This window comes from Pygocentrus nattereri, chromosome 17 (genome assembly GCF_015220715.1).
Source record: "Pygocentrus nattereri isolate fPygNat1 chromosome 17, fPygNat1.pri, whole genome shotgun sequence".
Classification (NCBI taxonomy): domain Eukaryota; kingdom Metazoa; phylum Chordata; class Actinopteri; order Characiformes; family Serrasalmidae; genus Pygocentrus; species Pygocentrus nattereri.
Genome location: NC_051227.1, coordinates 37,930,046 through 37,957,540, shown reverse-complemented (window position 1 = coordinate 37,957,540; position 27,495 = coordinate 37,930,046). Strand labels below are relative to the sequence as shown.

Here is a 27,495-nt window from a genome sequence, read left to right as displayed (position 1 = left end):
GGAGGAGGAGGAAACGCCCCGAGTTTAACCCTTTACTGGAGGAGAGAGATGCGGACTGAGTGCTCACAGACACAGACGCCCTCTTCTGCTTAATTTCTCTATATGGTCTCGTAAAAGTGATGATGGTGATTGTGTTTTACATTCTACAAGCAGTTTTATATGCAGACATTCATTCATTCATTCATTCATTCATTCCAAGCAATTCTTCACCTTTTCTACTGGTCCATTTATCATGAAATGTTCACACAATGTAAAAGGCAGCTGCCCTTTGAAAAAAATATAAAAATCGAGCTCTCTAAAAACTCCAGCACTGATCCACTCGCACCAGCACAACCACAGCAGTGTTAATACAGTGCTGAGAATGATCCACCACCCAAATAGTACCTGCTCTGTGAGGGTCCATGGGGGTCCTGACCACTGAAGAACAGGGTAACAGAGTATCAGAGAAACAGATGGACTACAGTCTGTAACTGTAGAACTACAGAGTGCAGCTATACAGTCAGTGGAGCTGATAAAGTGGACAATGAGTGTAGAAACAAGGAGGTGGTCAGAACGTCATGCCTGATCAGTGTATATATATTTATAGTCTAATCCACTTGTACCAGTGCAACCCACACTAACACATCACCACCACATCAGCATAACTGCAGTGCTGAGGTGCTGAGAATCTCTATAAAGAGAGTATAAACAAGGAGGTGAAGGTAAGAGTGAGAGCTGTTACAATACTGTGACAGTGAATATGAGAGTGAGAACTGTTACAGTACTAAGACTGAATGTGAGTGAATATGAGAGTTGTGACAGTACTGAGACTGAATGTGAAAGTGAGACCTGTTACAGTACTGTGACAGTGAATGTGAGAGTGAGAGCTGTTACAGTACTGTGACAGTGAATGTGAGAGTGAGAGCTGTTACATTATTGTGACAGTGAATGTGAGAGTGAGAGCTGTTACAGTACTGTGGCAGTGAATGTGAGAGTGAGAGCTGTTACAGTACTGTGGCAGTGAATGTGAGACTGAGACCTGTTACAGTACTGTGACAGTGAATGTGAGAGTGAGAGCTGTTACATTGTTGTGACAGTGAATGTGAGAGTGAGACCTGTTACATTGTTGTGACAGTGAATGTGAGAGTGAGACCTGTTACAGTACTGTGACAGTGAATGTGAGAGTGAGAGCTGTTACAGTACTGTGGCAGTGAATGTGAGAGTGAGACCTGTTACAGTACTGTGACAGTGAATGTGAGAGTGAGAGCTGTTACATTATTGTGACAGTGAATGTGAGAGTGAGAGCTGTTACAGTACTGTGGCAGTGAATGTGAGAGTGAGAGCTGTTACAGTACTGTGGCAGTGAATGTGAGACTGAGACCTGTTACAGTACTGTGACAGTGAATGTGAGAGTGAGAGCTGTTACATTGTTGTGACAGTGAATGTGAGAGTGAGACCTGTTACATTGTTGTGACAGTGAATGTGAGAGTGAGACCTGTTACAGTACTGTGACAGTGAATGTGAGAGTGAGAGCTGTTACAGTACTGTGGCAGTGAATGTGAGAGTGAGACCTGTTACAGTACTGTGACAGTGAATGTGAGAGTGAGAGCTGTTACAGTACTGTGACAGTGAATGTGAGAGTGAGACCTGTTACAGTACTGTGACAGTGAATGTGAGAGTGAGAGCTGTTACAGTACTGTGGCAGTGAATGTGAGAGTGAGACCTGTTACAGTACTGTGACAGTGAATGTGAGAGTGAGACCTGTTACAGTACTGTGACAGTGAATGTGAGAGTGAGAGCTGTTACAGTACTGTGACAGTGAATGTGAGACTGAGAGCTGTTACAGTACTGTGACAGTGAATGTGAGAGTGAGACCTGTTACAGTACTGTGACAGTGAATGTGAGACTGAGAGCTGTTACAGTACTGTGGCAGTCAATGTGAGAGTGAGACCTGTTACAGTACTGTGACAGTGAATGTGAGAGTGAGACCTGTTACAGTCCTGTGACAGTGAATGTGAGAGTGAGACCTGTTACAGTACTGTGGCAGTGAATGTGAGAGTGAGACCTGTTACAGTACTGTGACAGTGAATGTGAGAGTGAGAGCTGTTACAGTACTGTGACAGTGAATGTGAGAGTGAGAGCTGTTACAGTACTGTGACAGTGAATGTGAGACTGAGAGCTGTTACAGTACTGTGGCAGTGAATGTGAGAGTGAGAGCTGTTACAGTACTGTGACAGTGAATGTGAGAGTGAGACCTGTTACAGTACTGTGACAGTGAATGTGAGAGTGAGAGCTGTTACGGTACTGTGACAGTGAATGTGAGAGTGAGAGCTGTTACAGTACTGTGGCAGTGAATGTGAGAGTGAGACGTGTTACGGTACTGTGACAGTGAATGTGAGAGTGAGAGCTGTTACAGTACTGTGGCAGTGAATGTGAGAGTGAGACCTGTTACAGTACTGTGACAGTGAATGTGAGAGTGAGAGCTGTTACAGTACTGTGGCAGTGAATGTGAGAGTGAGACCTGTTACAGTACTCTGGCAGTGAATGTGAGATTGAGAGCTGTTACAGTACTGTGACAGTGAATGTGAGAGTGAGACCTGTTACAGTACTGTGACAGTGAATGTGAGAGTGAGAGCTGTTACAGTACTCTGGCAGTGAATGTGAGAGTGAGAGCTGTTACAGTACTGTGGCAGTGAATGTGAGAGTGAGAGCTGTTACAGTACTGTGGCAGTGAATGTGAGACTGAGACCTGTTACAGTACTGTGACAGTGAATGTGAGAGTGAGACCTGTTACAGTACTGTGACAGTGAATGTGAGACTGAGAGCTGTTACAGTACTCTGGCAGTGAATGTGAGAGTGAGAGCTGTTACAGTACTGTGGCAGTGAATGTGAGAGTGAGAGCTGTTACAGTACTGTGACAGTGAATGTGAGAGTGAGAGCTGTTACAGTACTCTGGCAGTGAATGTGAGAGGGAGACCTGTTACAGTACTGTGACAGTGAATGTGAGAGTGAGACCTGTTACAGTACTGTGACAGTGAATGTGAGACTGAGAGCTGTTACAGTACTGTGACAGTGAATGTGAGAGTGAGAGCTGTTACAGTACTCTGGCAGTGAATGTGAGAGTGAGAGCTGTTACAGTACTGTGACAGTGAATGTGAGAGTGAGAGCTGTTACAGTACTCTGGCAGTGAATGTGAGAGTGAGAGCTGTTACAGTACTGTGGCAGTGAATGTGAGAGTGAGAGCTGTTACAGTACTGTGACAGTGAATGTGAGAGTGAGAACTGTTACAGTACTCTGGCAGTGAATGTGAGAGTGAGAGCTGTTACAGTACTGTGGCAGTGAATGTGAGAGTGAGAGCTGTTACAGTACTGTGGCAGTGAATGTGAGAGTGAGACCTGTTACAGTACTGTGACAGTGAATGTGAGACTGAGACCTGTTACAGTACTGTGACAGTGAATGTGAGAGTGAGACCTGTTACAGTACTGTGGCAGTGAATGTGAGAGTGAGACCTGTTACAGTACTGTGGCAGTGAATGTGAGAGTGAGAGCTGTTACAGTACTGTGACAGTGAATGTGAGAGTGAGAGCTGTTACATTATTGTGACAGTGAATGTGAGAGTGAGACCTGTTACAGTACTGTGACAGTGAATGTGAGAGTGAGAGCTGTTACAGTACTGTGACAGTGAATGTGAGAGTGAGAACTGTTACAGTACTCTGGCAGTCAATGTGAGAGTTAGAGCTGTTACAGTACTGTGGCAGTGAATGTGAGAGTGAGAGCTGTTACATTATTGTGACAGTGAATGTGAGAGTGAGAGCTGTTACAGTACTGTGGCAGTGAATGTGAGAGTGAGACCTTTTACAGTACTGTGACAGTGAATGTGAGAGTGAGACCTGTTACAGTACTGTGACAGTGAATGTGAGACTGAGACCTGTTACAGTACTGTGACAGTGAATGTGAGAGTGAGAGCTGTTACAGTACTGTGGCAGTGAATGTGAGACTGAGACCTGTTACAGTACTGTGGCAGTGAATGTGAGAGTGAGAGCTGTTACATTATTGTGACAGTGAATGTGAGAGTGAGAGCTGTTACAGTACTGTGGCAGTGAATGTGAGAGTGAGACCTGTTACAGTACTGTGACAGTGAATGTGAGAGTGAGAGCTGTTACAGTACTGTGGCAGTGAATGTGAGACTGAGACCTGTTACAGTACTGTGACAGTGAATGTGAGAGTGAGACCTGTTACAGTACTGTGGCAGTGAATGTGAGAGTGAGAGCTGTTACAGTACTGTGGCAGTGAATGTGAGACTGAGACCTGTTACAGTACTGTGGCAGTGAATGTGAGAGTGAGACCTGTTACAGTACTGTGGCAGTGAATGTGAGAGTGAGAGCTGTTACAGTACTGTGACAGTGAATGTGAGAGTGAGACCTGTTACAGTACTGTGACAGTGAATGTGAGAGTGAGAGCTGTTACATTATTGTGACAGTGAATGTGAGAGTGAGACCTGTTACAGTACTGTGACAGTGAATGTGAGAGTGAGACCTGTTACAGTACTGTGACAGTGAATGTGAGAGTGAGAGCTGTTACAGTACTGTGACAGTGAATGTGAGAGTGAGAACTGTTACAGTACTGTGGCAGTGAATGTGAGACTGAGACCTGTTACAGTACTGTGGCAGTGAATGTGAGAGTGAGACCTGTTACAGTACTGTGACAGTGAATGTGAGAGTGAGAGCTGTTACAGTACTGTGGCAGTGAATGTGAGACTGAGACCTGTTACAGTACTGTGGCAGTGAATGTGAGAGTGAGACCTGTTACAGTACTGTGACAGTGAATGTGAGAGTGAGAGCTGTTACAGTACTGTGGCAGTGAATGTGAGAGTGAGAGCTGTTACATTATTGTGACAGTGAATGTGAGAGTGAGACCTGTTACAGTACTGTGACAGTGAATGTGAGAGTGAGAGCTGTTACAGTACTGTGGCAGTGAATGTGAGAGTGAGAGCTGTTACATTATTGTGACAGTGAATGTGAGAGTGAGACCTGTTACAGTACTGTGACAGTGAATGTGAGAGTGAGACCTGTTACAGTACTGTGGCAGTGAATGTGAGAGTGAGAGCTGTTACATTATTGTGACAGTGAATGTGAGAGTGAGACCTGTTACAGTACTGTGACAGTGAATGTGAGAGTGAGAGCTGTTACAGTACTGTGGCAGTGAATGTGAGACTGAGACCTGTTACAGTACTGTGGCAGTGAATGTGAGAGTGAGAGCTGTTACATTATTGTGACAGTGAATGTGAGAGTGAGACCTGTTACAGTACTGTGACAGTGAATGTGAGAGTGAAAGGTCTGGTAGACATTGTGCTCCTCCTCCACTGCCCTATAGTCTCAGCAGCATGTGCACTTGTCCAACTAATCAACTCATCACTAAACGTCATTTCCATCTCTTCAGAGCGAGGGCGGTGCTGCACAGTGGACTTGCAGACTGATGAGTCACATCCTCATTCTTTTGTTTCCTTCTTACATGTGAGACACTCACCATCTAGTGGTGCTGGACATCATAGCAGCAGAGAGCGATCTAACGTGACATGAACATTTTCTTTTAATATTGGACTTTGGCTTAATTTTTTTTCTTTCCTCACATGGTCAACATATTTTCTTCCGTACCCAAACATAGAGCACAGGGCAGGATCTTATGCAAGGCTAAAGCAACTTTGAACACCAAACATGTCTTGACTAACATCCATCCATCCATCCATTTTCTAAGCCGCTTCTCCGTCAGGGTCGCAGGGGGGAGCTGGAGCCTATCCCAGCAGTCTTCGGGCGGAAGGCAGGATACACCCTGGACAGGTCGCCACTCCATCGCAGGGCAGACACACAGACACAGACAGTCACTCACACACTCACACCTAGGGACAATGTAGCACACCCAATTGGCCTGACTGCATGTCTTTGGACTGTGGGAGGAAACCGGAGAACCCGGAGGAAACCCACGCAGACACGGGGAGAACATGCAAACTCCACACAGAGAGGAGCCCGGTCACCCGGCTGGGGAATCGAACCCAGGCCCTCCTTGCTGTGAGGCGACAGCGCTACCCACCACGCCACCGTGCCGCCCGTCTTGACTAACAAACTATTTAAATTATTATTAAAATATTATTTTTAAAATGATTAAAATATTGTAAATTTGATATTTCAGGTTTATCACTTCTTAGTTGGTAGCTTTTTTTCAATATGCCACAAGTGTACAAAATTCTCAATCGCTGTAGGATCCTCTAGTAGTGGTTCTGAAGCCAGTCCTGAAGGCTTCCACAGATGGCTCACATTTTTGCTTCAACCCAACTCACAAGGCATAGGGATTAAGCAAATACATGGGAGGCACCACAGATGGGTTTGAGAACTACCATCACACTCACAAACACACACACACACACACACACACACACACACACACACATCTTCTAAGCTGCTTTTCCCTCAGGGTCAGGGTGGTCCCGGAGCCTAATACTACCATCCCACCCCCAATATAATTAATGGGTAATACAGCTCCACAAATAAGAAATGACAGGCCTCATATCCTTTTTTTGCATTGACATTAACATCCTTTGAGGTGCAGTCCTAACACTTATATTTATAATCATATTTATTATAATATTTATATTAAGGATATCAGGCTTCATTCAGCTTTTCTGAAAAAGACATTTCCTGCTTAAAACCTTTTTCAAGAAGATTCTGACACTCGCCAGTGTCTTATTTGGGATTTGTTCTAAGGTAAGAACAAAACCTACACACACTCAAGGGCACGATGGGGAGAACAATTCTGCAGTTTAAGAACATGTAATGAATCAGACGCAGACTTTTTCTTAGAACCTTCGCTCCAGAACACACTTACGAAAAAGCATAGGAAGATATTGGTCAATGAAGCACAACGTTCTGCTCCTAAACATCATATATAAAGACAGCACTATGTGTAATATTACAGTAGGAGTGCAAAAACTAGTTTTCCATGCTCAGGAGGGTTTGACTCCCCTTCTCAATCCCACCTGATTCAACTCATTTGTTAATTGCCTGGTTTAGTGGGTGTGTTTGAGTAGGGGAGCTGCCAAACTGACTGGCCACTGGACCTCCATGACCGGAGCTGTGCATCCCTGATTTATAGCCATGTCTTTCCCCACTGCCCAGAAAGCTCTTTTTAATTTCTCACTGCAGGTTAAATATGAAAAGCAGATGGGAATCCTAGCGCACTGTTTAGATGTTTAGTTGTCACTGACATGGGGGTAGAGGTGTATGGTATGCAGAGGTGGGAAGAGTAGCTTTAATCAGTGCTCAAATAAACGTATTGATGCTTTGGTAAAATAATGACACAATGGAAGGTAAAAGTACCTTAAACAGCTCGAGTAGACGTACAAAAGTATCAGGTCAAAAAATGACTTAGTAACTTATAGTCCTGCAGTGAAACTTCCTAGCTGCATGTATCGGCATAGGAAGCGAAGACTGTTGGGATCTATTCTTCTCTTTTTGGTCTGAAATGAAACTCCAAAGTCAGCAATGCCACCAATCACAAAGCAATAAAGATGTTATCAATAACTGATTTAGCTGTTCGTATTTACTATTTACTAACTCAATTGTTGTGTTTGTCGTTTAATTAAAAGCACAAAAAGGGAGTAAATAGTAAATATAACAGCTAAATCAGTACAAAGCCAATATACTTATATTACTCACCAATATACTTCAGAAGAAATAAAAGTATTATGATACAAACAGGTACAGAGTACAAATTCACCAATATTTTACTGAAGTAAATGTATCTAATTACCACCCACCTCTGCATACACACAAGGAGAAAATTACTTTAAAGGGGAATTCCAACAATTTTTAAATGTTTCTGCACACACGGATCTCTGGTGTGTGATGCCAGATGCAAAAGTCATTTGTTTTAAAGTAAAACGATTCACTGATTTCTTTCCAGTGCTGGTGAAAGGAACCAGGGATTGGGATTTCTGCAACACAAATACACTGTAGCAATTTTACTTACCTTCCAAAATGACTAGAGAATTCTGAGATTATATGTGTAATGCTGAAAAGATAAATTAGTAAATAAATAAAAAAAATATCAAGTACTATTTTGCCTTACCATTGACCTCTGCCACGCATGTGGACAGAGCTCTCTCAAACGTATCGCAAGCCATGCCTCAACCATGAAACACTACAGATACCTGGTTCCTCTCAAGACTGAGACTAAAATGCCTCTAATGATTTAAGAAAAAAGTCTTTAAAAGCCTTAAAATATCAGTGAAATCACTGCAGCGCATCATAATGTTTTTTCTGAACACAAACGAAGTGAAACATGACATCTGAGCAGGGAATGCTCAAACTTCACAGCACATGGCTTTTTCTTTTAACTCTTTAGTGCCAAACTGTCACTTGGCCTTTTAAGCCCATTCATTATGCTAACAGATGTTGATTAATGGGATCAAGTGTGTTGCAGCAGGAAAACGTGCACAGCAGGAGGCCTCCAGGACCATTTTTGGAACCACTGGCTTATGGGAAAAGCAAATGATCAATAACAGATCATCTAGGCCTACATTCCAAAAACTGTGATAACCTATTTTATTCCACTGGAGTCGCGAGTTATTTTGTTTAAAACATGGCTGGGAGATTGGAGCCCCGCAGCATTCCTGAAGCATTCAGCTCCCTCACAGAAAGTTATTACACGAAAGGTTTACGAAAACACTTCTCCAATACCCGAGACATTGTTTTATGCTTTTTGGCAATTTTTTAAAACCAGTTTATTGGCAAAGTGATACAAGCAGGGCGTAAAAAGGTCTCTAAAGAACACTTACATTTCTACCCTTTTAAAAACTCAAAGATAGATTCACTAGCCATTTGGAGATTAAATAAAATGACCACATTTGTGTTCTGGACCTTGTGACCCCTGGCTCCTATTACCAGCACTCTAAAGAAATCAGGAGCTGTGCAATTCTCTGGAATGCATTTCACATCAAAACACAAAGACTTTGACGTCTGAAGCTTTGATTTGGGGGGAAAAAAAGAAAGAAAAAAATCTGTATTTGAGAGGCGGCACGGTGGGTAGCGCTGTCGCCTCACAGCAAGGGGGGGGCCTGGGTTCGATTCCCAGCCAGGTGACCGGGGTCCTCTCTGTGTGGAGTTTGCATGTTCTCCCCGTGTCTGCGTGGGTTTCCTCCCACAGTCCAAAGACATGCAGTCAGGCCAATTGGAGATGCTACATTGCCCGAGTGTGTGAGTGTCTGTCCGCCCTGCGATGGACTGGCGACCTGTCCAGGGTGTATCCTGCCTTCCGCCCGATGACCGCTGGGATAGGCTCCAGCACCCGCGACCCTGAGGGAGAAGCGGCTTAGAAAACGGATGTATTTGATACACAACGCTCCTTCTGCCTGGGTTCTGTTATCTGTAGACATTTATACACACACCCTAAGAGATGAAGCACTTCAGTAAACAGTGTAGATAACACAAGCCTCTTAAAAATGCACTACCTGTACTGCTCTTGTAGCGCACCAATATCCTTGTAAGTAATATGCTGGTCTCAAAAAGCTGTATTAAAATTGTCTTTTATTTACACTTTTAATTAAGGGGAATATTACTGTTTGTATTCAAACAAAGAGAATGCAACATCTGTCATCCAGTCGGAGAGCTTTGTAACACCAGTCCACAAAGTTAAATGCAGTCAAAATCTACATACAGCAATTATAAAAATATACCTGCTTTCAACTAACCGAGCCTCTGCACAGGCTGTTTAAGATGAGGTTTCCAAAAACGGATAGACAGGCGACAAATTAAGTCTCTGTAGAGCTACCAATTTTTAATCAATTTCATCCTCCGGATAACTTTTTATGTAACATTCAACCATTTCCTCTAGATCCATTTTTATGTGATAATTGATATTTAACACAGCCAGATTCTTTGACCTGTGGCTGACCGGTGTGTCTAAAAGGTAAGCCTGTAAGCGCTTCTGACCAATCTCTCCTTGATCACTCCCAAGCTTTAATACTGGCAAAGAGGCCAGAATTTTCAGAAATGCATTGACGTTGGGGAAGAACTTGACATCCGAGTGATGCAGAGTCTCATGAATGGTGCACGGCAGGCTCACTTCCTTCCCTCTGTGCTTCCATTTGATCCTCCAGCAATGCAGCTCTGCAGGCAGTGTGTCTGGCTGGGGAAGGTCACTCCTAAACACGTCCGCATGGGCCTCTTCAGACGTATTGAACTTCATCTGGCCCATGACTGCAGGGACAAGTGACAGACACTTTAGAGCTTTGAGGTGGTTCTCTGAGAAGATGTCCTTAACCTCCTGAATGATGTAGTCCATGACTGGAAGGGTTAGGTACTCTTTGAAGAATGACTCAGCCTGTATTTCCACAGATTCCATTGCCTGCTGCTTCCTGAGGAACAGCCTTGGGACTTTGACTGGGATCTCCATAGCGGTAGCCAGGTTCACTGCTTCCTCGAACCAAAACTCATGGTAAACCTCAATATTGTCTATAACCTCATGCAAAGAATGCAAGACCGCCGTCAGACTGCTGGCTGCGAAAAACACATCCAGTGTCTCTCCTTGTAGGTTCTTGCCAAACGCTCTTGTGAAGGAGAGAGCGTTCTTAAGTACAACCAGAGTGACGACAAATTCAAAGTCTGCCAAAGCCTCAGAGATTGTGTAAGCGTTGCTTGTGATTTCGTCGTTCCACTTCAAGTCTTCGTTGTCATGTACACTGTCCATGCAGAGCAGAAGTGGCTCCAACAAATCTACAGCCATCTCAAACACATTATGCAGGTCCATCCAAGTTGCACGACAGCTCTCCTTAAGATCATTCCCTTTCTCCACGTTGTCCTGAAAGAGAATCGAGATGGCACCGTCTAATTCAACCTGCAGGAGCGGCGATGCCTTAAAAAATGAGTCTGCCTTCTTCAGAACCGACATCACAACCTGAACTCCAGTCAGGGGCATGCTGTTTGCTAGGTGAACGTTAAGTGCACAGGTAGAGCAAGGAGTATTAACGGCCATGGGGTATCTCTCCATCAGCTGGGTGGCTATGGCCTTCATTCTACTGCCAAGTACACCGGAGACAGCATGCGCTTGGCCTCTACAGTGTTCCATACTCAGTCCCCACTGCTTTGTGACGTGAGACTCCAATTTATCAGCCGTAGAAAGTTCCTCTCCCTCGAATGAGAGGAACTCTATGAACTCCTCTCTAAGAGTGTTGGTTTGGTCCACAAAACGCAAGAACACTGGGATGTGCTGGCCCTCTGAAAACTCCACCAGCTCCCCGGTCACAAGCGAAAAAAAGCGACTCTCCCTTACTTCCTGGAGAAGCTCCTCTCGAACGTATCTCTCACAAACCTCCAGCAGTTTCCTCTGCTGCGTGGCTGGCCAATATTCCTCATTAACAGCTGTGGCTTCAAATTTCCCTCTTAAGAATTTGTCCCCTGCATTAATGCGGTTTTCTAGCAGGGCTTGAAAGGTGCTCATGATCACCGGATGGCTGTCCTGATCATCTTCTGAATGCAAACTCAACGGGAAGCTTTGTTTTCCTATCAAAACGATCACTTCAAACAAAGACCTTAAGAACTCTCTTAGTTCTCTCTGGTGTGGTGTTAACTGTGGTACATCATCATTGGTCTCCATGCCATCCTGACTGTCATTTTTGTCCTTTTTGGCCAGCAACTGTTCAATCGAAGACTCCACTGAGAGGAAAAGGTACAGAAAAAAAAAAAACATACATAAATTTACAGCGTGAACGAGATTCAACTCTCAGCTTCGGTTGATCCTTCTTCAACGTAAATGTAATACTTACATCTCCTCTCTTTTATCTTCCGGACCTCTTCATCTGTCTATAAGAAATAAAAACAAAAAAGAAATCAGATAAAACAAAGCATAATAATAAAAGCAGCACTGCTCAATTACAAGTAGGAATACAAACATATCAATGAGTACACGAGCATGTCAGAGGGCAGCATCTCCCGGCTATGAAAGATTTCTTAATTTCATTCGTAATTAAATGTTCCTGCTCTCACTTAAATAAAAAAATATACTTGATACCAATGCTAATACATAATGATTTGGTCAAACTGACTTGAATATAAACATAACCGTCTCGATTTTCTTGTAAAAAGAATATAAAAGCATGTTTCCATTAGGGCACTGTACTAGATAAGATAAGATAAGGCTTTATTGTCATTCGCATCACATGTAGTACATGGGGTGGAACACAATAGTGTAACTAAGGTCCCAGTTAACTCCCAGAAGTAACAATAAACAATAAATAGTAAGGTGCAAATAACAGCAGCATGAGTCCGAGGTAGACGGTGCACATCTTAATACTGGTAATGTATAAAGTGACGTGTGTAGGGCTGATACAGTGGAGGCAAACTAGTATGGCAGTGTATAAAAAGTTTAATTATCCAAGTAAAAGGCAGAAAAATAAGTTATTTTAGCACGTCTTTACAAAGCCCTATTTATGACTTTAAAATGATTAATTAATAAGTATTGTTATACTATCCTTTACACTTTTAATTTCATTTTTATTGTATTTGTATTATATACGCATTGTTGTTTTATTAATTGGTTCTGCTATGAATAAGACCTCGGCCTCCGTGGATACATTTCCTGTGTAAATGAATGAATGAACGATGTGTGAAAAGAGCAGTTTACCAAAACTTTGATTCGTTTGCGATGTCTGCTATGTGGATTGCTGAGGTGGCTGGTTAAATCAAAAATGGTGGGAATGGCGGTGTCCCTCAGCACGGTCCTGTAAGGGCTCTGAAATGGAAAAAATATATATATATAAATAACGTTCGCCAATATATAAAGACCACTACTAACAATCCATAACAGGGGTGTTCAGGATGGACGTCCGGCTTCTGAAGTCACGGCTACAGACACTCACGGTTTTGCATATCATTGCTGGCTCGAAGTGCTTTGCACACAGTCGGTAGTGTTTGTTCAACTGGTCTGGAGTTTTCTCTTCTAGGTCTGCACGCCGACAGTTCTCCACCCACAGCCTACATCTGTGTGCGTAAAAGAGAAGTGCATAGGTGTTATAACACAATGATCCGTTTCTAGCAACTAGAGGGTCTAACTGAATTTGCAGCGCTCCGGAAGAGACAGGTTTACTTAGAAAGAAGCGAGTTGTTATTAAACCCTTAGAAATTCTTGTCACACACAACGAGCGCACCACAGGCACAGACGACTTCACAGACTAGCTGCAAGAACCGTTTGATGACGTTTTAGGTTCTAGGGTTCAACCTCAATACCAAAGCTGTGAACTTAGCCAGAAGTCCTCCCGAGAGTCTAGCCAGCCGGGGGAAACTCAAATGACCGCAGACACTAGGTCTGCACTCGGAACGCTTTTCCCGTTTATTAATCAGAACAGCCGAGCTTATATACACACAAATGGCATGAGCATCGCGTGATCATGCGACAACAGAGAGAGAGGATTGGATGAAATAGGCCTTTAGGTGGACAAGGTCCCCCAAGGACGTTTATGGCGTCCAGGAACATGAAGCCTAAACAACAGGTAGTGTTAGAACATTGCTGATCGGATATCGCTGTCTCTACGAGTTACAACTCACCATATGAGGCCTCTGTATGACGCAAGCCCTAAGGCCTTATGCGCACCACAGGCCGGAACCCCACAGGTCATGATATAGTCATGAATCCAGGGCCGTGCATTGATCAGTATGCACTGACATCAGGATCTAACAGTCCCCCCCTTGGATTCCAAAGGAATCAGTCAGTGCATATGATACGGTACAGATCAAGCAACATCAGTGTACACAGCGGGATCAGCCATGACAGCAAAGGAACAGTTAAGGCCACGAACTACGATTCGCATGTCGTGGGGGCAGTCGTGGACTGGAGGTTAGGGAACTGGCCCTGTGACCGGTTCGATCCCCAGTGCCTTCAGTACGCAACTGAGGTGTCCTTGAGCAAGACACCTAACCCCCAACTGCTCCCCGGGGCGCTGTGAACAGGGCTGCCCACCGCTCCGGGCAAGTGTGCTCACTGCCCCCTAGTGTGTGTGTGTGTGTTCACAGCACGGATGGGTCAAACACGGAGGTGAAATTTCCCCGTTGCGGGACTAATAAGGGTCACTTAACCTTAATCTAAGAGTGTAGACAAGGAACACAAATGACCAGAATGAAAACCACAACAACAGCAGGTGCAATCAGAGACAAGTACCCCCCCCCCTCCCTCCACCACGATATGACGTTTTCACATGGGGAAGAGCCACTAAAGCAGGGGGGGCTAAGAAAGCGTGCGGAGAAACAGGTGGACGACAGCCGGTACCTGTCCTATAAAGGGCACCTAGATATAATGTGAGTGTTGCTGATAAACTGGACCTCGAGTGCAGACAGAAGTGGATTAAATGCGGTGTCCGCTTTACATTCCTCTGCTTAAGAGGCCAAGCCTGTGTCAGCAGGTGGCCTCTAACCTGTAGTGGTCAGAAAGTCAAATAAGGAGACCGGCTGGCCAGAAAAGACTTCTATTAGACCCAACACCCAGCGACCATCTGAAAGCATGGTCCACGCCGCAGCACAAGCCCAGCTCTCGCTGGCCTCTGACACGCTGGCTGACATACGGACTCGCCGTCGTTATTAACCGCCGCTCCGCTCCGCTCGGACACCGCCAGGCTGCGGGCAGCAGCTCCATCCAGCTCCGCGCTAACCAGGCCGCAGTCATTAAACCCGGGATTTCCAACAGAAACGAGCCCGCAAGGCGAACGTACCTCTCAGGATCTCTCGGAAACCGAAAGAAAGCCAAATCAGACTGGGTGCTTTTTCTGGTGCAGTTCGGAGCCGCGCAGAAATTTGGCATCGTGTGTGAAATGAATGTAAGCGCGCTAAAATATAGTTTTCAGGTCGCGAGTAAAGAAGCTGGTGGAGTTTAATCTACTGGACTACATCGCTAGCATTAGCTAACAAAGCGCCAAACGGGAGCAGGGACTGGACTACCGGCCCACAATGCAGTTCGCCAGTCCCAGTGTGCTCCGCTCATCGCCACAAGGCAAAATAAGACTAAAGTCACGTTTTCACAAAAACGAAGAAATGAGCAGAAATAGCAGCGACACGGGCTGTAAATCGGGCATAACCGCGGCTGACATGTCGGTTTGGGCAAACGCTTTGATCAATAGCTGGTGCTGAACTAAGTCACAGTTTTGTGCAACAAACCGATCGATTTAACTTTAACATTAACATTCGATCGACTTGTATCATTATTATTATTATTATTACTAAATAAATAAGTCAACAAACAAAGTGTGTAACGTTGCCGTTGTTCCTTTTTTTAAAAAAAAAAGATTTTAGGGTGTTAAAATTCGTGGTAAATGTTTGGGCTCGTCCGGGATTTGAACCCGGGACCTCTCGCACCCGAAGCGAGAATCATACCCCTAGACCAACGAGCCGCGCGCTGAAATACCGCCGCGCTGGCTCAATAACAACGACAGACTCTGAAACGCGCTCGCTCGGCCTGCAGCGTCCGAATGAGCAGCCGAGGACGACGTTCACAAGAAAAACTCACCGAGAGCCCGAGGAGGAACCTCAGAGGAACCGGCCTAAAACGCAGCTCAAGTCAGCGCCTTTTTCGAATTTTTTCCGTTCCACCTTAAATCGGTCAGCAGTCACACTCGGGCGCTCCAGAATGTAGACACCAGAATGGGACTGCTGCACCATTTAAGGTGGAGCGGAAAAATTCGAACGAGAAGCTGACGAACAGGAAGGCAGTTGAAGCCTAAATCAATCCTGCAACGTAACGTATAAGGTTAGTGGCGTTTTACCAGTAACAGCGAAAACACAGCCAGAGGAAGGATCCCTGAGATAAGCCAAAGACGTAAGCTGTGTGAAAAGTAGGGACGCGCGATAATATCGGAGTTATATTAGTATCGCAGAAAATTGTCAGATTATTCGATTCTGCAGATTATTAAAAGCGATATTTGATTGCTGTGCTCCAGAAGATTAGAACTTTTAAATAGCCCTGGATTACTAGGTGTTCTTTTTATTAATATTGCAAATAAACAAACAAAAAAAAAACGTTAATCCCCATTTCATAAATGTATATTTATCCATGTGAACATCAGCACTGAAAAACAGGACTGGATATTATCATCAAACCAGAATTCATGTTGGTGCATCCCTAATTACGAGTGTTGGGAGAACAGTCAGACAGTGCTCTGGCAAATTATTAAGTATTAGACATGCAGTATGTTCAATATGAGAATATTGTTGCTGTCGGAAGAAAACCTTGTATCTCCATTTTTCAGTTTTTGACGTAATTTGAAAGTGTCTGTTACTCTTTACATTGTTGGTAAATTTTATGATGAGAGGCCTAAAAGAAATTACCCATAATGACACGGGAAAAATTCTGGTTCCATTGACTTACATTGAAAGTGAAGTATGTTTTTTTTTCCTTCTCCTGTAAAGTTACTATTTTGGAGGTACAAGGTTTTTCATCCGACAGCAGCGATACAGCAGATAAATATTAATGCAATCCAGGGTTCAAAGTTCTAGAAATACATAGAGATCACTACAAATCGTGACAGAAGTACCAGAGAGATGTGACAGCTGACCATTCATTAAGAATGTTATGCCTCCAAGTAACTTGATTTTAACGATGCTGTAACCGAGACTTGCTGCATCAGCAAAGCACGAGCCGTAAATGAAGAAAAAGGCACAGCGGATGTCAAGTAGGTTCTTTTTATATATATCATACATAAGACTGAATATAATACAAAGGGCATTTTCATATACACAGCAAAGTCTTGACTAGTTTTACAATCTGTGGACACGTATCCTTTTCCCCATGCTGTTCAGTTATATAGTGCATGTTGCATGTTTTTTTTTTTTGTTGTTGTTTTTGTTTTTTAAAAGGAAAACAAAGTTCAAAATGGCAGCAGAACATTTTAAGAGTGAGAAATTCAAGTTCTGTGGAAAGGAAAGTTTACCTCATAAAACACCTGGGCTTGGTTTCCCACCACCACAGCAGCACAACAGCCAGAGCAGCTCCAGGAGTCCTACATATAACGATACTCTACTCTCTAAACAGTGACTGTTGTGGTGCGATCGGGGTTGGGAGACTGAGCCGTCGGTACACAAAGCTTCTCAGAGTAGGAGTGTTGATCTAGACCTAATCTATACTCCCTGACCATTTACATTAAATACGGTCAGATCCCAAATCAGCATTCCTCCTCTCTTTTTTTCATGATGCTCTGTGCATGCAGGCTGTGGTGAACCACAATCTTCCTCTGACAAAAGGGCGAACAAACGGAAAACCTTGTGAATATACATGCATACTATTACCCTGTGAAAGTAATCCTCACGTACAAGACTTTTCTCTTGTCCTCTTATAGAAGGCCTACGTTTTTAGTGTCATTCTCAGTGCGCTCTACGTTTTGCACCGGTGAGCTGAGTCAGAGGAAAAGAACATTGCTCTTCAAAACCAGAACCAAACGCGATTGATATGCCAGCAGGAGTAAATGTAGTGAGTTCTATACTTCCTTTATTAAAAAAATATAAATATATACATAAATTCTATTTCAACTATTAAAAAGGGGCTGCATTTCATGAAAACCGCACTAAATCAGATGTCACTTAGTAACAGCTGAAACAGGTACACACTTAAAGTCTCAAACTTTTTTTTTTTTCCTTTTCAATTTTTGATTTTGGAATGTTTTACGTTGAGTTTAGCAAACTGCTGGCTCCCCCCCGCCCCCACCCAAACAGTATTTATAAAAACTATTTTTCTTTTTTTTTAAAAGCAATCTAACATTTACATAAACCATTTTCTCATTACTATTACTTCTTCTTGGGATATGTAAATGTATCAAAGCTGATTACGTTTATAAGAAGGTAGTGAGTAACAAAACAGCAAACGAAACACCACTTTCTGGCATGAGAGTGTCCTGCTGACTGGTTTTGAACTGCTAGATTCAGAGGTAATAAGTGAGGTGTTGGTCTTGGCTGACACCCAATGCAAAGTGTGAGGGGTGGGTGGGAGAACGTGTCGCAACCTCCGTCGTGACGTAAAGTCCGGGTGAGATCTCTTGCGCGATTGATCAATCGCTGAAGTGATGGGGGAAAACAAAAACAAGGTTCTCTTAAACATGCATGTGCCCAGGCATTCTCGTGTACCCATATGCCAAGTCATCTGTAGGTTCCCTTTGGGTAGCATATGGGAAGCAACCACCAAACCAAAAAAACAAAAAACAAACAAAAAAAAACGTTTGACAGATTCGACTTGGACGTGACGGTAGCTACAGTCGGACTGCCTGAATACTTTAATTCGAGTAGCTACTTCAGTACATAAAAAGGTACAAATTAGCATGTTATTCAAAGTAAGTAGAAAAGGCAGCGTCACCCACTGATAGACCACAAATACAAAACGGAAATACTTTTCTCTCTGAATCTGTCGCAGGTCACTCAGTTGCTCTGTAGCCTGCAGAGCAGCAGACAGTGTCTTGCTAAGTGATGCTTGACATCTTGCTCAATGTAAAAAAAACAAAAAAAAACAAAATCAAAACAAACAAAAAAAGTTGATAAGGGTGTTTAACCACATGACAAGCAAATCGATCAACATTAAAAATGTACCAAGTTCAGCAAAAAGCTCCAGTTCGCAATAGCAGTTGATGGACATTTTGTATGGACAAAAGTCGATACTTTAATAAACCTTGCGTTGAAGTGGTGAACTGCTACATTATTGGTTACAGACACCAAGTACTATAAAAACAATCGCTTTGGTATAAAAAAAAAAGAAAAGGAGAAAAATGGAGAGAGAGGGAGAGGGAGAGAGAGAGAGAGAGAGAGAGATGATCAAACAAAACAAAAAAAAAGTGTGTAAAATTCACAGCATAATTCGAGAGGCGAAAAAGGCAGTCACAAATTTCAGCACATATTTCTGTACTAAAAATTGAAGAGGCAAATTGAAGCAGTCTTCAAACGGAAACCGTATACTCAAAAAGGAAACAAGAGGAAAGAAATAAATAAAATCAAGCATCTCAAATATGGGTGGACTACCTTCATCATGAAATTCCACTTCGGTAAGAAAGAATTATAGGAAGTCGTGTTCGGGACACTTGACCCTGTAATTAAGAGTCCCTTTAAGTCCCTTAGATAAAGGCCTCTTAATAACCATTCTTAATTACTTCTTTTTTTTTTACTTTATTCGGCATTCCCCCTAAACGATTCAGGACCATTTCAACGTTAAAAATAGAGGAAAGCCGTTTTTATTTCACTGTCTGTCCATCTCTTTTTCATTCAGAAGTCCAAAATTCGTAAGGCCAATAAGATGCTTAACAACAGCCCGTTACTCTGTATACAACCCCCTTCAGTGTGTCTCCTCCTCCTCAATAGCCACACACACACACACACACACACACACACACACACACTTGAAGCTGCCTCATACAAACAGCTTCCAGCCTGGACAGTACTGCATCCGACTCAGCAAGCACCAGCGCGGGTCTCTCCCATTCGCAGCCAAGTGCTCGCTGCTGAAGCAACGTCCATGTGCCCCCCTTGAAGAGTTACACAATACGGACAAGACGAAATATCACTGCAAGTACTGCTTCCTCGACACACTACAGGTTAACACACAGCTCTGAGAGGCTTCACTTAAAGGGTAAATAAATAACAACCAGTCCAAAAGGAAAAAAAAGGCAAAAATGTTTTACTGTTTGAACTTAATGGATGTTTTTGCATTGCTTTACATACAGCTAGTTGCGTGGCAGCTCTCTGCTCTGAAATGGTCAGGAAAAAAAAGAAAGACAAAAACAGAACAAAAGAATCTTTAAAAAAAAAAAAACAATGAATGATAAATCAATACTATGTGCAGTCAGTGAACTCGCAGACGGACGTGTCAATTTTCACTATGGTTATTTTGCAGTATTACTAATGTGTCTATTGACTGGGAAAAAAAAAATATCTGAAATACATATATACTTTAAATACTCTTCAGTTGTAGCGGTTCAGTGATATCTCCCCTAAAAAGTGAGCAGCTTTTTGTTGTCTATGCACCTTTTCAAAAACAGGAGAAAAAGAAAACATCACCTAGAAAAAAAAAATAATAAATCACACACAGAAGACAAACCATTTTCAGCTTAGTCACGAACTGGCCATTGAGCTCTGCTGAACACATACTCCAGTCATTGGAGACTCTTCTCTATCAATGCCTTGCCTCAAGCCCAAATGTCCCTCTGTTATGAAGTGACTAGGTCCAGTATTTGTGGCAACGGGGTAAGTTGGATGTCCAGCAATGCCAGTTTCTTGGCGAGGATTTGAGAAGGCACCCAAACCCATGTTCATACTTCCATTTTGGCTGAAGTCCAGGGTACTGGCAGGAACCTGGCGAAACTGGTAAGCCTGGTTACCATGGTTTCCCGTGGAAGAGGAAGATGTGGAGGAAGAGGATGCAGAGGAAGACAGGGATGTCATGGACAGATGACCATGCACAACCTCCATGGAATCCTGTGTGGAGGCGCTGTTGGTGGGCGAGTTGTAGAGCCGTGGTCGAGGGTGCGCGGTTATGACCTGTCCGTGATGATGATGGTGATGGTGGTGGTGATGGTGGTGGTGGTGATGGGGGTGCAATGCCTTAGGGTGTTGGGGAGGCACATGAAAGGTGGTCTCCTGGACTGGATGTGTCTCTACAGTGACAGGGTCCGGTCCAACACCGCCAGTCCATACTACAGGTGGATGGTAAGGCTGTCTCGTCTGTAAGGGTTGAGTACACAGATGTGCAAAAAGGGCACACAATAGCACAGTCAATAAAATAAGACTAAACAAGTCAAAGATTCTGGCTACTTATATAGTCAAACTCAATAACTAAACTTCAGGCTTCCCTTCCTCAGTTACTGGACAATAACTCTTTAAATGAATAATTAAGCAATAAGCCTAGAAAATATATTTTAAATAAGTCCTAAATCTTAACCGAGCAATACCTGAGGGCAGAGGTTGTCACAGTCTATGGATGGCACTGTTGTGCCAAAGTGACCCCCACTGTGTCGATGGTGGTGAGTTGGATCAGATCTTGCTCTGCCACTGGTGCTTGTTCCAGATGATCCTCCTGAGAAGATGACGAAATGGCTTATACTAAATGGGATCAGTCACGCCGTCAAATAATCTCTCTCAATTTCCCCACCCTCTACATAAATTTTCAGAACAAAAATCCTAACACTCTGCAGTACAGTTACTGAGATAATAAACATTTATTTTATTCCACAACCTATAGAGTATGTGTGGTAACCTGCTGTCCTGATGGGTCCAGCAGAGTTTGGTGATTTTCCTGCTCTTTACATGTCAACTAAAGCCTACAATTAACCGAGGAGTTCAATTGTAGCTTCAGGATCTTTATTTTTTTGTAGAATTCATTAATATTTTTGCTTGGGTATATAGCAATGTGTGTAGGGAGAAAAGCCAGTCTTTATAGTACACTAAAGACTGTGAAGAAGGTAACAGTTAAAAAGAAACAAAAGCCATAACATTTCAACAAGGGTTTAAAGTTTGGACTTTGAAACCAGCATCAAATCCAGACTGGATCTCAACCTTTCCATGGACATCTAACAGAAAAAGAACCAGAGCTGAGGCAGGTTGTCACTAATAACTCTAATAACTAAGCCAACAGCTTTAGCTGCTTAAAAGTGCGTTCGCTTGAAAACACAAAATGCTTGTCTCAGCTAAGCCAAGTTACCTGAAATCTACTCAGGTAAATCTGTTGCGCGTTCATGTTTCTACTGTGTTTTCTTCTCGTACTGCAGCTGCAGTCTGTTCCATGAATTTAAAGGAGATGGGCCATCAGACGGGAGCGTTTGTTGCATCTGATTTTGAAGTTGTAGGTATTTTGAAGGGGTCAGAAAGTGGGTGAGGAGTGAAGGGGCTGAGCGAGTGGGTGAGGAGTATAGACCATGTACGTCATGCCCTCAACTCAGCTCAGGTTTTCTGTTTGTGTCGAGTGTCCAGAGTTCCAGTCTGGATTTGATGGGTCCTCTCTGATACATTACCAAAGATGTCACTGGTCTATCGTTTCCAAGCGACATAAGTTATACAACTGAAAATATATTTGATAAGTACCTGAGCTTGAGGATGTACTAGAAGTGGTCCCTGAGGACTGTGACTGCTCAAGTGCAGGACTTGTTGAAACACTACTGCTTGTATTTGTTCCTTCATCTGCTGTTTTCTTGAAGAAGCTGTGCTGAAGGGCATAGTAGGGCTGGATTCTTGTCTTAGGGTCATAGTCCAGCATTCTGAGCACAAGGTCTTTGAATTTCAAGTAATCAGCAACTGCATGGCCCGATTCGCCAGCCCTTCGGCCCCCTGGTCCACCACCTTCCACTCCCAAGATGACATGGAGCTTTCGAGAAGCCGGAGGTTTGTACTGTTCACGGAGAAGAAAAGATAAATTACTTATACTGACCATATAAACTCGAGTCAATGAGATGAATACACTGCTGATGATGCATACCCTTTTCCCGTCTTTGGTCTTCTTTATACTCCATGTCCCATCTGACAACTTCTCAAAAAACTTTCTGGCTTTTGGTGCTAGGTCCATTATGTGATTGGGTGGGATACCAAGAACTTCAACAATTTTGTTCATCTGGTCAACCTAAAAACAATGAAAGTAGTTTGAATATTAGGACGTTGGCAGTTGAAACTGTAGCCTGCTAGTACAGCACAGACACATGTATGACACGCAGGTTCATTTGTCAGATGTCCAATTTAATTTGTTATCTCATAGATTAAAGCAGGATTCACCATTTTAAACGTCATCAACCAAACTGTAGTCATGTAGATCAAACTGACCGTTTATGTATTAAGATATTAATTACAGTCAACAGAGCAAACAAAAAGACATTCTGTTAACATTAATTTTTCAAAATGTTTCTATAAAATGACATTTTAAAAATACATTTCATCTGTGAAGTCAACTTGTCCTTGTCCATATTTTACCTCATTGGCTCCACTGAACAGAGGCTCGCCTGTGTGCATCTCAACTAGTATGCATCCTAGTGACCACATGTCTATGGCCAGATCATATGGCATTCCCAATAACACTTCAGGGGAGCGATAGAATCGACTCTGGATGTACTGATATATCTGGAAAAAGAGCAGGAAAAAGGTTCACCAGGTTGCCAGATTTACACATTACTTACATTCAAACACTAAATTAAAAAAAATAAATAAACACCATAAACGAGAGAAAAAAAAAAGGCATACCCTTTGTCCCAGTTGGCAAGAGCTCCCGAAGTCCACTATTTTAATGGCGCTTCTCTTGGGGTTACATAGCAGGATGTTCTCTGGCTTGAGGTCACAGTGGATGATACTGAGCTCAGGGGTGGCGAGAAACAGCAGTGCTGTGCACAGCTGCTGGGCAAACTTCCTGGTCAGGTTCAAAGAAACTCCTCTGAAGTTTGTATTTCGTAACAAGTCATACAAGTTGTATGACAACATTTCAAATACTAAGCAAAGGTGATTCCGGAACATGAAGTGCCGCTTCAGATGAACTAAGTAGTGATGAAGAAGAGAGAAAGACAGAAAAACACGGAGAGAAAACATTATAGCACTGTAGTCAAAAAAAAATGTAAAACTGCTTATTTTGCTGATGTTCATGCAACAAATGTGACTAAACCCTGACAGAAGTGGGCAAACATTCTCTTGCTTCTACACAATGTTCATGGACTCTGCGACTGATTTACCCAAATAAATAAAATGTTAAGGAGAAATTGTAACTAGATACATTTCCACTGACTTTCAGCAAACAATAAAATAAAAATCTAAAAGTTGTTTCCACCAAAATAACATTTAACAATAAAAATGCTTTGCATTTTATTTTCTTAAAAAAAAAAAAAAAAAAGTTGATTTTGCAACCAACTAAAAAATATGAATTGCTTCTAATTGCTCTCTTGTATGCATCGTGTAACTTGTGAACCTCTGACTTCTCTATAACCTATGAATACAGAAAACATTCTGCTTTAGTGTTTATTTCACAATTATTCTTTCTTGGAGCCGTTATGCAAGAGATCAAGTTTCTCTGCCATACAGAACTGTTTGAGCACTTTCCCCTTTAAAAATACTAGTTAACTGATAATAATATCAGTAGTTAACTGTTACATGTAAGTCTAAAACCATGTTGTGCAGTAAATCAGTCGCCAGAGCACAAGCACCATTCCCATATTAAAAGCATTAAAACTACAAAGCACTGAACTGAAACATTGTAAAGTGATCCTTTAAAGTCTGAAATGTGCATTACCTATATAGTACTTCATCTCCGTGTCATGTTTGTTCATGAGTTCAAGAAGCCGCACTTCAATCTGAGCTTGATTGAGAAAAGCCTTCTTGTTTTTGATGATCTTAATCGCTACCCACTCCTGCTCAGCGCGGTCGTAAGCTTTTACAACCTGCAACACGCCATCAGAACACGTTCATGTTATACTACATGCAGATCACCCATCACAGTCCTTTTGAAGCCACTAAGTATAAACATACTGCCTGATGCCATAGGCATCTCAACATTTTTGCTAGTGAAAATGTCTACTGCTTAGAAAAGTTCATTTATGACAGCATCTCATTTTAACTCCTGATTTCAGAACCGTGGCCTGAATGAATAAATGAACAAAGAAATAATAAAAGAGACACTGCCTTTAAAATAAGGAATTCTGTGTGTTAATGTTTTGCACTTAAGCAGTCGTACCTGTCCAAATGAACCTTTTCCAATTAGAGAATCGATTTCATAACGGTCCATCCACTTCTCTCCATTCTTGACAATGTAGTCATAGTTGTCATCGTCATAACCATCATTGAAGACTTTCCTCTCCTTCTTATGGCTGGAGTCCTCACCTTGACCCTGTTGATGCCGCCGTTTCTTTTTTGCATAATACACCTACACGGACAAAGACAACCATGCAAAAAGTGCTTAGACAAAGAAAACATAAAAGCTATGATAGGATTTTGCAAAATGTTTCTATACAACACCTTTTGTAACTACTAAAGCATAAATGTAAAAGTTTGCTATATGCGACCGTTGAAAAGTTCAGTACTTCACACACAATAACATAATATTAAACGCATCATATGGATTTAAGTATTATGAAAAGGCCAACTAGTATTTTCAATAATTTTATTCAACATTTTAACAATTTTGTGAGCAAGGAGTAAGATTATACATGTTTTGATAACCATTTATATGAAGTCATTACTGGAATTTATGTGCATTTTACAGCTACATTCGTTATAATCTCCCACTGCTGAGAGCTCAAACATTTGGGGTGACGTTTCTGTACAAACAACATAAGAAAGCACGTATCCAAACTGCTCTGTGTTCGAAGAGATGGAAAGAAATGACCAAATGCAGCCACAGAATGATGAGGCTGCTGCGTCAAAGAAAAAGTTAAGTCAGAGCCAAGATTAAAGAAAGCAAGTACGCGGACCAAAGAAGTGGCTGTGGGCAAATAATGTGCCCTTTTTACGGCAAGCTTGAACACGTTCAGGGTGATAAGCTAAGCTGTGAGCTCCCGGAACTTCTTATGATCTCCTGTGATGCTGGTGAAGACGAAGCTGAAACCTCCGGGAAATGCGGTTAGCGTTGACTCTATTGTTTAGCTTTGGAGGAGCGTGCCTCGTGAGGCATTGGTCTTTTGCACATACAGGTCAGTTTAGGAGCACGACCTGTTCAGACTACTGTTGCGTACAGGCCATATTTGAAAGATATTGTAAACAGCCCAAGAAAAAAAATCCGATCTGATGAGAAAATAAGATTTGGGCAACTTCTACCTGCTGTGTGAATGCGGTCTTAGTGACATCCGTCATTGAGCTTCCATTTTTGTCATTTTTGAGTCGCCGTTTCTTCTGCTCACACATTTTAAGTTTTAACCTCTTCATTTACATTTAATGAGGCTATGTCTGAAAGGAGAGGTTTTTTATATGGTTTGTATTCTGCTGATTTTCTTGTATTAAATAATTAAATGCAGACTCAAAACCTTGCAGAATCTTTGAATATTTAAAATTATTTGGCAACACTAAGAGCAATTAAACAGTCCTTATTTCAACATCATTGTAAAGTTCCTGAAACACAAGCAGTCTATTACTAGTCAAAGTCAACAAAGGTTTGAGGAAATATCTGAATTACATGGAATAAACAAGTATGTTTGTACGTCTAAAAAGCATGAGTACAGGAATATGCATAAAGTCTGCAAGCCATGGGTTTAAAGGATTATAAATATTATATATGCAGTATTATAATGTTAATATGCAGTATGAACTACAAACAGCTCTCCTTACCAAAACCCTGCTCAGCAACTTTTTTGTCATTAAGACAAATCTTCTGAGAGACTGAATGAATGACTGGCTGACCGAGTGCATCCATGTGTTAAAATGACTGAGTATTTCGCTGCTATGTCCAGTTCTCTCAGATATTAAACGTTTAACGCAAACGTAAGTATTCTCCAAGGGAATAAAGTGCACTAAGACATGCTTTATCCTCAGGGTGCAGCCAAAAGAAAACAAAGAAATAGAGTTCTTTAATAAAGCAACAACAGCATCCCCACGAAGCAAATATCATGTAAGTGCAAGCGTATTGTGAAAAAGTATTACACCAGTTTCCCAATGCAGACCTTAGGGATCCCCAGGGTGTCTACAATTTTACTTTATCCCTGCTCCCAGCACCACTGCAGGTCTGCAAGGAGTGCATTGGGAAACACTGTTTTACCGAATTTCCAGTGGTTTATAAATGGGCGCAAAAAGTTACGCTCTTATGTTTACTGGCATAAACTCAAAGGCTTGACTATCTTAAAATGCCCCCATAATAGCACTACTATAAATGTGTTCAGCTAATCAGCACAATGTAGCAGTCACTGCTGTTTGATCACGTCCTCATGTCAAAGTTCCTTTTTTGACATCTTTCTACCTCCACCAGATTTCTTTTTTCATTAAACTTAACTGAAATACTATTCCATGGAAAACCATTACTGATAAATGATTATTTCAACAGAAAGTTGAATTTAAAAGCTAAACGGGGGATCTGGCAACCCTGAAACGGCTGCTGGCTCAGCTGTGACCAGAGCAGAAGCGATAACATCACTTTAATCATCATCTTAAAAATAAAAACTTTTTTGGGTCAACGCTCGTCACTGGTCAAGGGAAAGAAGGTGTTTAAGTCACTTAAAAATCACTTTATACAAGAGCGAAATTCAACCACGGGGACTTTACTACCCGGTGCAGCCGGAATAATTTTCCTACAGCTATAGACAGCTAGTTACCACACTCTCATTTATTCTTGGTAACAAATGCAACTGAGAAGACGCCAGGTACCTGACAATCTGGAGCAGTAGGAAAGCTCTTTGTACTCTTTGAGTTAAAAGTAATATAGTTGGCTGAAATCGTGAGAGTCTCGGAATCTGTGCCAAACCCAATCTCCAACAAGTCCAGTGTGCAGAGCTGGCTTCTGCATGCTGCAGGTAAGCTAACTTAACATTCTGCTTGATAAACATTCATTTTCCTATGGAAGTACATGAATT

General features: G+C 42.3%; 2 protein-coding genes and 1 non-coding gene across 4 annotated transcripts in view; all 3 read right to left on the bottom strand.

Moving 5' to 3' along the window:
• Nucleotides 1-9,539: 9,539 nt before the first annotated feature.
• On the bottom strand, nucleotides 9,540-15,794 carry thap12b (THAP domain containing 12b). Of its 2 annotated transcripts, none has more exons than XM_017711036.2 (5): nucleotides 15,519-15,794; nucleotides 12,886-13,006; nucleotides 12,651-12,758; nucleotides 11,794-11,830; nucleotides 9,540-11,683 (listed from the first exon to the last, which is right to left on the bottom strand). In XM_017711036.2, exons 2-5 carry the CDS (start codon nucleotides 12,898-12,900, stop codon nucleotides 9,807-9,809), a joined length of 2,037 nt encoding a protein of 678 aa, XP_017566525.1. In that variant the 5' UTR covers nucleotides 12,901-13,006; nucleotides 15,519-15,794; the 3' UTR covers nucleotides 9,540-9,806. The 2 variants fall into 2 exon arrangements, with proteins under 2 accessions (XP_017566525.1, XP_017566524.1); XM_017711035.2 differs by lacking the exon at nucleotides 15,519-15,794 and adding an exon at nucleotides 14,728-15,022.
• trnap-cgg lies at nucleotides 15,331-15,402 on the bottom strand. The gene has a single exon. It is a non-coding gene; the product is annotated as a tRNA-Pro (tRNA).
• Nucleotides 15,795-16,674: 880 nt separating the features above from the next.
• The window catches only part of dyrk1ab (dual-specificity tyrosine-(Y)-phosphorylation regulated kinase 1A, b), a 31,383-nt gene continuing 20,562 nt past the window's right edge, over nucleotides 16,675-27,495 (bottom strand). The window contains exons 4-11 of the mRNA XM_017711037.2: nucleotides 24,675-24,863; nucleotides 24,234-24,381; nucleotides 23,201-23,487; nucleotides 22,934-23,080; nucleotides 22,449-22,589; nucleotides 22,058-22,361; nucleotides 20,929-21,053; nucleotides 16,675-20,701 (exon numbers count right to left, since the gene is read on the bottom strand). Of these exons, the coding sequence (XP_017566526.1) occupies nucleotides 20,093-20,701; nucleotides 20,929-21,053; nucleotides 22,058-22,361; nucleotides 22,449-22,589; nucleotides 22,934-23,080; nucleotides 23,201-23,487; nucleotides 24,234-24,381; nucleotides 24,675-24,863 (1,950 nt within the window). The 3' untranslated portion in view covers nucleotides 16,675-20,092. The remainder of the gene's footprint in view (nucleotides 20,702-20,928; nucleotides 21,054-22,057; nucleotides 22,362-22,448; nucleotides 22,590-22,933; nucleotides 23,081-23,200; nucleotides 23,488-24,233; nucleotides 24,382-24,674; nucleotides 24,864-27,495) is intronic.

Coding starts and splice junctions, on each gene's coding strand:
- thap12b (XM_017711035.2), bottom strand. CDS start 14,816: ATGCCAAATTTCTGCGCGGCTCCGAACTGCACCAGAAAAAGCACCCAG. Junction 11,831..12,650: donor GCAAACGAATCAAAGTTTTG/GTAAACTGCTCT, acceptor TATTTCTTATAG/ACAGATGAAGAGGTCCGGAA. Junction 11,684..11,793: donor GAAGATAAAAGAGAGGAGAT/GTAAGTATTACA, acceptor TTTTCCTCTCAG/TGGAGTCTTCGATTGAACAG.